This window comes from Bufo bufo, chromosome 2, assembly GCF_905171765.1.
Source record: "Bufo bufo chromosome 2, aBufBuf1.1, whole genome shotgun sequence".
Classification (NCBI taxonomy): Eukaryota; Metazoa; Chordata; class Amphibia; order Anura; family Bufonidae; genus Bufo; species Bufo bufo.
This window is the reverse complement of record NC_053390.1, coordinates 169762014-169772191: the sequence shown is the minus strand read 5'-3', so window position 1 is coordinate 169772191 and position 10178 is coordinate 169762014. Positions and strand designations below refer to the sequence as shown.

At 41.4% G+C, this 10178-nt stretch overlaps 1 protein-coding gene across 1 annotated transcript in view; it reads left to right on the top strand.

Moving 5' to 3' along the window:
* Positions 1–946: 946 nt before the first annotated feature.
* The window catches only part of CDO1 (cysteine dioxygenase type 1), a 38718-nt gene continuing 29486 nt past the window's right edge, over positions 947–10178 (top strand). The window contains exon 1 of the mRNA XM_040421653.1: positions 947–1492. Within this exon, the coding sequence (XP_040277587.1) occupies positions 1323–1492 (170 nt within the window). The 5' untranslated portion in view covers positions 947–1322. The remainder of the gene's footprint in view (positions 1493–10178) is intronic.

The following is a 10178-nucleotide window of genomic DNA, read 5'->3' as shown; positions in this document are numbered from 1 at the left end:
CACAACGCCCGCAGGACAAGGGACTTCTTCCAGGAGAATAACATCACTCTTTTGGCCCATCCTGTATGTTCCCCTGATCTAAATCCAATTGAGAACCTTTGGGGATGGATGGCAAGGGAAGCTTACAAAAATGGACAACAGTTCCAGACAGTAGATGGCCTTCGTGCGGCCATCTTCACCACTTGGAGAAATGTTCCCACTCACCTCATGGAAACGCTTGCATCAAGCATGCCGAAACGAATTTTTGAAGTGATAAACAATAACGGCGGAGCTACTCATTACTGAGTTCATGTTTGGAAGTTGGATTTCTGTTTTGGGGGGGTTTAGTTTTTTTTTGGAGGTGTGGTCCTAAACTTTTGATCAGCTGAAAAACAGCCTGTTTCAGTTTATTCATTGTTTTCAATAAATTGAATGCTCAAAAAATGTTTTGTCTCACTCCCATTTCTTCCTGTTGCATGTTGAAGCTCTACTTGGAACCTTGTTAAGATCCAGCCATGCTAAATGTGATTTTTTGCCATTTTTCAAGTGGCCTTAAACTTTTGATCAGGACTGTATCTATTAGATACAATAATTGTGCACAATCTTTTATCATTGTAGCAAAATATACCTTTCACAATATTGTCAATATGTTTTAGGGTACTTTCACACTTGCGGCAGAGGATTCCAGCAGGCATGCTGCAGTATTTTCTCCGTCCAAAAAACGTAAAAGGGACTGAACTGATGTATACTGAACGGATTGCTCTCCATTAAGAATGCATTAGGATAAAACTGATCAGTTTTTTTCTGGTATTGAACTCCTGTGAAGGAACTCAATACTGGAAAACAAAAATGCTAGTGTGAAGCACTAAAGCACCAAAAAGCAAGTGCAGCTTGCTTTTTTTTTTTTTTGGCACTTTATTACCCCTCCCCCCTCCTTCCTGCAATCCCCTTATTTTAAAGCTCAGCATGACAGGAGCTATACAGCTATGTGTGGATGCACAAGGCTTTGATGGTGTCTGACGGAGATGTCATCACAACTTATTGTTAATGACAGTGATGGGAAACTAAGAAATAAAATCTTTCTTATCATGAAAATGCTGTTTTTGTGCTGATCACTCTGTCCTTGTTATCAGCACATAGCAATAAAGAGGCAGATAAAGACACAAACAAGGCTCTCCACCTTCCTGCCTCCCCTACCAATCTTGGTCCAACCCTCTGCAAGTTGGAGTGCATAAATACACAAGAAAAGCTGCAGCTCCGCACAGTTGATAGTGTGAAGCAGCTGCATCTACTGGTGGTCTAGGCATCTCCGTGTAAGGGTCTCCTCAGTTCAGACGGGTAGTATGGATCACACAGAGGTACTGAAGCCACAGACCCTGGATGAGCTGATTCAGATTCTGCATGAGATCTTTTCCAGTGATAAAGTCAATGTGGAGGAAGTTCAGAATATCATGGAGTCCTATGAAAGTAACCCACTGGAATGGATGAAGTATGCCAAGTTTGACCCATACAGGTAATGTCTCAAATTAGTATAATTGTCTCGTATTCCTGAAAGCGGTTCCCTGTTTTTTTTTTTTTTTTTTATTTGTACTGCATCTTTATACCACTGTTAAGATTTTTGGGAAATTTTGGGAATTGTGTTGCTTGCTTACATACACATGCCTTTTACAGACTCGTATATCAACGCATCACGTCTGTACAGATCACGTACCAGAGGTCTTGCTGTTGGGACCTAAGTTTTATGTTCGAGAACGTACTATTTTATTTTTTTTACTGCTATTGACACAAGTCAAATATACACAAAGTGAGTTATTTTACTTTGCAGCACTGGAGGCTAAAGCACAGCTTGTAAGGATTCGGGATGATTCTTACTCATATGGTAGTAGCCTAGAGGAAAAACAATCAGTAATACTCCTCCTGTTAATGGAGGTCATATCATTTTACTTACACATATGTATATGAAGCATGCAGTGATATGCAGGACGTGTGTTTTTCTCTTTTCACAGATGTTCCCTATTTACTCATAGGGTTTAGAATTTCTAATTCCAGCCACGTTTTAGGAGAGTTGGCATGCTGGTTTTGTCTGGCATGCAAAGTGTAGTCAAGTGACGGACCACAAGCAAGTAAAGCAAGAACAATCCCATTGTCTTGGGTTCACATTTAGATGTCAGAGGGTGAAAACTCAGAAAACAAATTCAGATGCGCGTGACTTTTATATATGCACACTGATATATAAAATGTGTGTGTGTAATATATATATATATATATATATATATATATATATATATATATATATATCCGACCAAGAACATCTGCATGGAGTTTGTATGTTCTCCCCATGTTTGCGTGGGTTTCCTCTGGGTACTCCGGTTTCCTCCCACACTCCAAAGACATACTGATAGGGACCTTAGATTGTGACCCCCATTGGGGACAGTTTGTTGCTAATGTCTGTAAAGCTCTGCGGAATAAAGTAGCGCTATATAAGTGCATTTAAAAAAATAATTTATATATATATATATATATATATATAATTTACACAAATACTATCTACTGGACACAGTTTGCTTTGTGCACTACCTGTCGTGCTGGTTATACCTTGGTGTTTGGACTACGTATGTACAGGTGCAGCTGTCTGAGCTGCGGTACACAGGAATACTCTGTTGTGTGCAGTCTTCTGGACTGCAGCTGTCATTTGATAGTTAAAATCAATCAGTACCACTGCAATATGTCGCCATATAGCCGGACGGCCTCAGTCCTTGTATTTTCTCACTTTCTCCGTCTTGTTAGACAGGCTACATGGTGGAGATTACATTTTTGCACATGCCACGCAGAACATACAAAATTCTAGATTTCTCGCTGGGAGTGGAGAGGGTGTGTGCCTGGGAGCCAATCATCTCATGGCTATTGACACAACTACTGGTTCCTGCCAGTTCAGCTTTACAGCGATGCATGGCTGAGCGCTCTATTTATCTCAATCTAACCTGACTAGCTCTTCTTCCCCCCCCGGTTATTTAGTCACTTCAATTTTCTGCAGCAGCCTTTTTAAGGTACACATTTAACCCTTAAATGTTGTTACTAGAATAACTTGCACAGGCAACAAATTTTTATTTTTTATTTTTTTGCTAATACATACACTATGGTTTTTCTGCAAAGGAATTCACGTGGAAAAAGTACAGATATTCTACAACATGAGCAGGTGACCTTAGGGTGCCTGCACACGGTGCAGATTTATGTACAAAAATCTGCATGACATCTGCACCAAAACCACACAAAAAGGTATTAAATCTGCATTATTTTTATTGCGGTTTTGGTGTGGGGGTTTTTGTTGCGGATTTTCTGTTTATGTAAACAAACCTATTGGAACCTATGAGGTGGAAAACCACTCTACAAAAGGCGCAAACTCCACACAACAGGTCAATTTCTGCACCTAAAAAATGCGCATAAATCTGCATCATTCGCTTGCCTACACGTGATGCGGTCTACGTGCGGTTTTTCCACATGGATATCTGTGCGGAAAAACTGCACTTTAATGCAATACCAGCAAAGTGTATGAGATTAGACAAATCTCATGTACACTTTGCTTTTTAATTAAGTGTGGAAAATTGACCTGCCATGCAGATTTTGACATCCACAGCATGTCAATTGTTTTTGCCTTTTTCTTGTGCAAATTTCACCCGTTTCAATGGAAGGGCAAGATCCGCGGAAAAAACGCATTAAATTGGCACCAGAAACAGCATAAAAATCTGCAAACAAATCTGCACCATGTGCAGGTACCTTAACCACCTCAGCCCCCTATAGCTTAAACACCCTTAATGACCAGGCCACTTTTTACACTTCTGCACTACACTACTTTCACCGTTTATTGCTCGGTCATGCAACTTACCACCCAAATGAATTTTACCTCCTTTTCTTCTCACTAATAGAGCTTTCATTTGGTGGTATTTCATTGCTGCTGACATTCAAACTGACAATCGAAATTTAAAGATTTTTTTGCAAAAAAATGACATTTTTCACTTTCAGTTGTAAAATTTTGCAAAAAAAAGACATCCATATATAAATTTTTCTCTAAATTTATTGTTCTACATGTCTTTGATAAAAAAAAAGTTTGGGTAAAAAAAAAATGGTTTGGATAAAAGTTATAGCGTTTACAAACTATGGTACAAAAATGTGAATTTCCGCTTTTTAAAGCAGCTCTGACTTTGGCCTCATGCACACGACCGTTGTGTGCAGCCGTTGTTCCATTTTCCGGTTTTTTTCGCAGACCCATTGACTTTCAATGGGTCCGTGGAAAAATCGGAAAATGCATAGTTTGGCTTCCGCGTCCGTGATCCGTTTTTCCTGTCCGTGAAAAAAATATGACCTGTCCTATTTTTTTCACAGACAATGGTTCACGGACCCATTCAAGTCAATAGGTCCGTGAAAAATCACGGAGGCACACAAGATAGTCGTCCGTGATCCGTGTCCGTTTTTCCTATCATTTTCAATGCAAACTTGACTTAGTTGTTTTTTTTTTTTCACTTTTCATGTCCGTGGATCCTCCAAAAATAAAGGAAGACCCACGGATGAAAAAACGGACACGGATCAACGGAAACCGTTTTTGCGGACCGCAAAAAAAAAACGTCCGTGTGCATGAGGCCTTTCTGAGCACCTGTCATGTTTCCTGAGGTTCTACAATGGCCAGACAGTACAAACACCCCACAAATGACCCCATTTCGGAAAGTAGACACCCTAAGGTATTCGCTGATGGGCATAGTGAGTTCATAGAACTTTTTTTATTTTTTGTAACATGATGATTTTTTTTATTTTATTTTTTTCTTACAAAGTCTCATATTCCACTAACTTGTGACAAAAAATAAAAACTTCCATGAACTCACTATGCCCATCACGAAATACCTTGGGGTGTCTTCTTTCCAAAATGGGGTCACTTGTGGGGTAGTTATACTGCCCTGGCATTCTAGGGGCCCTAATGTGTGGTAAGTAGGTAAATGACCTGTGAAATCTTAAAGGTGCTCTTTGGAATGTGGGCACCTTTGCCCACCTAGGCTGCAAAAAAGTGTCACACATGTGGTATCGCCGTATTCAGGAGAAGTTGGGCAATGTGTTTTGGGGTGTCTTTTTACATATACTCATGCTGGGTGAGAGAAATATCTCGGCAAAAGACAACTTTCCCTTTTTTTTTTTTTTAATACAAAGTTGGCATTTAACCAAGATATTTATCTCACCCAGCATGGGTATATGTAAAATGACACGCCAAAACACATCGCCCAACTTCTCCTGAGTACGGCAATACCAGATATGTGACACTTTTTTGCAGCCTAGATGCGCAAAGGGGCCCACATTCCTTTTATGAGGGCATTTTTAGACATTTGGATCCCAGACTTCTTCTCACGATTTAGGGCCCCTAAAATGCCAGGGCAGTATAAATACCCCACATGTGACCCCATTTTGGAAAGAAGACACCCCAAGGTATTCATTGAGGGGCATGGCGAGTTCATAGAATTTTTTTATTTATTTTTTTGGCACAAGTTAGCGGAAATTGATTTTATATTTTTTTTCTCAAAGTCTCCCTTTCCGCTAACTTGGGACAAAAATTTCAATCTTTCATGGACTCAATATGCCCCTCACGAAATAACTTGGGGTGTCTTCTTTCCGAAATGGGGTCACATGTGGGGTATTTATACTGCCCTGGCATTCTAGGGGCCCTAAAGCGTGAGAAGAAGTCTGGAATATAAATGTCTAAAAATTTTTACGCATTTGGATTCCGTGAGGGGTATGGTGAGTTCATGTGAGATTTTATTTTTGGACACAAGTTAGTGGAATATGAGACTTTAAGAAAAAAATATATAATTCTGCTAACTTGTGCCAAAAAAATGTCTGAATGGAGCCTTACAGGGGGGTGATCAGGGAGTCTATATGGGGTGATCACCCCCCTGTCATTGATCACCCCCCTGTAAGGCTCCATTCAGATGTCCGTATGTGTTTTGCGGATCCGATCCATGTATCCGTGGATCCGTAAAAAACATACGGACATCTGAATGGAGCATGACAGGGGGGTGATCAATGACAGGGGGGTGATCAGGGGTTAATAAGTGACAGGGGGGGGGGTGTAGTGTAGTGGTGTTTGGTGCTACATATTACTGAGCTGCCTGTGTCCTCTGGTGGTCGATCCAAACAAAAGGGACCACCAGAGGACCAGGTAGCAGGTATATTAGACGCTGTTATCAAAACAGCGTCTAATATACCTGTTAGGGGTTAAAAAAATCGCATCTCCAGCCTGCCAGCGAACGATCGCCGCTGGCAGGCTGGAGATCCACTCGCTTACCTTCCGATCCTGTGAACGCGCGCGCCTGTGTGCGCGCGTTCACAGGAAATCTCGCGTCTCGCGAGATAACGCATATATGCGTGACTCTGCGCAGGGTTGCCGCCTCCGGAACGCGATCCCGCGTTAGGCGGTCCGGAGGCGGTTAAGATTATGCACTTTGGGGTGCTTAAAAGGGTTATGCCATGGTTGATGTAAAAACTCAAATTCAGACAATACAGTACATGGCAATCGCTAGAAACAGCCCTTTACCTCACATGGATCCAGAGCGCCTCCCATTTTCTCTAATTGCTGTGCTAGATTCTCTTCAGGCTGACAACTCGGGGGGCAAGCCTTTTCTGCTGCAGTTTCTCCCTATGTTACAGCTTCTAGCAGTAGATATGGCTGCTGGCAGTTAAAGGATAGAACTGAGCATGTGCAACCACCTCAGTAGGTGGACGTACACATTGCTATAACGATTTAAACACCAGGGGGCACCATTCTAATGGAGAACAGATTACCTCACTACAACATTTTTGAAACCGAAAATAAATTACAAAAGTTACTTTTATTTTTTTATTTTTTTTGTCCTGTGGATTGTTTGGTTAGTACCTCCCTATCCATCATTCCACAGATGGCGCCATATCTGCTGCGCTCTAACAAGCTGCGAGTTCTTCCGCTCACTCCTGACTGGATGTGTGCTCTGCACAATAGTAAATGCAGCTGAACAGAAAGAGAAGGTTATACATCAAGTTAGAACCTGAGGAGAAGATTCCACACCTTGTGTGAGCGCAGCAGAGATGGCAACATCGGCAGAGCAAGAGTAAGTATTAACTAAACTAGGAATGCCCAACCTGTGGCCCTCCAGCTCTTGCTAAACTACAACTCCCAGCATGCCCTAATAGCTGTAGACTATCCAGGCATGCTGGGAGTTGTAGTTTTGGAACAGCTGGAGGGCCCAGGTTGGGCATCTCTGAACTAAAGGATCCTTCTTCCACGGATATAGGACATTTTCTTTCTTTTTGCAGAAACAGAATAGATCCAGATAATATAATATTTTATTGAAAGAATGCTTTATGCTTGCGACAAAATTTCAGCAAATGTAGTTTGAAAATCTACAGTGAGGGCTCCTCTTCTCCTCCACAGCATTTTGTCCCTTTTTGGGCCAAAATAAAGGCCTCACAGAATGCCTGACTCGATCAGCGTTTTTGAATTTTTTTTTGCTCATGTGTTTTTTTTAAGCTATAATGGAGGTCTACAGGGGGTAAAAAAATACCGGCAATGAGGGACTAGAGCATGCTTTGTGAAAAAAAAAAGAAAAGCCACTGACCAAAAACACACCTCAACAGTTAAAAAACTGCACTACAAAAAAGCACCTGTTTGTCCTGCATTTAGGCCTCATTCACACAATAATGGAAAACCGGCTGTGTGATAGCTGTTTTTAGATCCATTGCAGTCTATGGGGCTATTTACATGGCCGTTTTTTCTTTAATGGTCAGTGAAAAATTACATGTTTTATTTTTGCCCGTTTTGATGGCCAGATGGACCCCATTGAAATCAATGGGACTGTTTTTAAGTCATCTAGACAGAAGTGCACCATCTAACGGCCATTAAAAATGGGTACACTATGAAAAAAATACTCGGCTCACCACAGGCATGAGCAGGAACACTTTCTCTGCACTGGCGGCAGCAGGACTCTGTGAGATCATGCTGCTGGTAGCATCAAGATGCCTGCGGTGAGGTGAGTATTTGTGTAAACCGGGGGTGGGGGTGGCACTATATATACTGAGGGCACAACGGGGCTTCATTATATATACTGAGGGCACTATGGAAAGCATTAGATCTACAGAGTGCACTGGGGGGGAATAATATATACTGGGGGCACTATGGGGGCCATTATATATACTAAGGACATTGTGGGGGGGGTGGCTTAATATATACTTGGGGCACTACAGGAGTTTAAAAAAAAATAAGCCAAAGAAATCCATTCCATTTTTTATTTTATTTTTTTAATGGCCATTAAAAACTGATAGATGTCCAGGAAATGGATAGACGCAAGGATACTAAATGGCCATAAAAAACTGACAGTTTATAAGTTTTTAATGTCTGTCTTTTTTTATTTATTTTTCTTTTTTCCCACTGTCATGTAAATGTACCCTCAATATTTTCCAAAGACAACATCTGGAGCTGCTGTTTTTTGCCTAAAAATGCAACAATAAACACAACAAAAATACCAAAAGAAACCTATATCTGACAACAGCCTGAGTCAAAGGGGTTCTGCAGATTTTTTTAAACTGATGATCTATCCTCTGGATAGATCATCAGCATCTGATCGGCGGGGGTCCGACACCCGGGAGTCCAACCACAGATCAGCTGTTTGAGAAGGCAGCAGCACTCCAACAGCGCCGCGGCCTTCTCGCTGTTTACCGCTGACCGATTAATATCACTGGCCTGGGCGTGGCTAAGCTCCGTTCCCTTGAATGGAGCTTAGCTCCACCCAGGCCAGTGATACTAGTCATGACTTCACTCGGCCGGCGGTAAACAGTGAGAAGGCCGCGGCGCTGCTGGAGCGCCGCTGCCTTCTCAAACAGCTGATCGGTGGGGGTCCCGGGTGTCGGACCCTGCCGATTAGATGCTGATGATCTATCCAGAGGATAGATCATCAGTTTAAACAAAGTGCAGAACCCCTTTAAGTTAAACATAGTTATGTTTATCCTAGGTAATTATCTCAAGAAAAAATGTAAAGGGAAGCAATATAACGGTAGACTGGATGGACCATGTGGTTATTTTCTGTTATCATTCTTTCATGTTTCCAAAATGCCCGCGTGAAAATGGCCTTGCTCTTTTAAGGGGCCAAAATCCCCAATGCAATCTTCCACTCCTTTAGCTTGGAGGGACCTTTCACTTTTCCTGCAGCTGTCAACTCTTTAGCATTTGCTTCCCACTAGATCAGAATTTATTAGACTGCTTCTCTCTCAGGCTCCATGTCCCCTCTGGAGATGTTGACGTGTTTTCTCTTGTTGAATTAAAACAGGAGGCTAAACTAATTACCTGAATATTTACTTTCTTTCCCCCAGGGAACATTATTTTGCTTATTTCATCCTCCCTGAATAGATATTTTATATAATTAAAATTCTGAATGTTTCCTTGAGTTGTCCATTTGACTTCAAATCCCCTTCAACAAACCCAGCCTTTACTACGGCAGTCTGTATCTAACAGAGAACGTTGAGTTATGGCAGCCTGTAGTCTTCTGACAGGCACATGCAGTAAAAGTAGAATTTTTTATTTCTTTTTTCCTGCCGTTTCTTTGATTTATTATCAGTTTGACGACTGTAAATGGTCCTAAGTTTCGGCAGATGTGTTTCTAACATACTGAAGAAGGCATTGCAATTATTTTGTTTCAGAAAAGTCTCCATTTGATTAAGGCCATATGTTGGGTTTCCAATGCATTATAGGGGTTGTGCAGGGGTTTTATATTGATGACCTATCCTCAAGATAGGTTGATGGCCATTCATTAGGATAGGGCATTAATATCAGATCATTTGGTGTCTGACTCTCGGAAATCCCGACAATCAGCTGTTTGGGGCTGTGGTGCATTATTTACATTGGCCATCTACCTGCTTGCCATCTAATTTGTACCAGCAGGGCAGGATATTGCAGCTTCACCACTTCGAGTAGCTGGCATGTTGGGTAGTAGACAGGCCCATGTAAACAATGAAGAGGACTGCTGCTCCTTTCAAGCACCTGATCGGTGGGTGTGATTTGGACTCCCACTAATCTGATATTCAAGATTTATTTATATATTTATTAATTTATTTTTCTTTTTTTATGGCCACCAACTTTTAAAAACTTTTTTTCAGTGAGAATGTAGCATGTGTGGCCATTAGGGTTGAGCAAATCT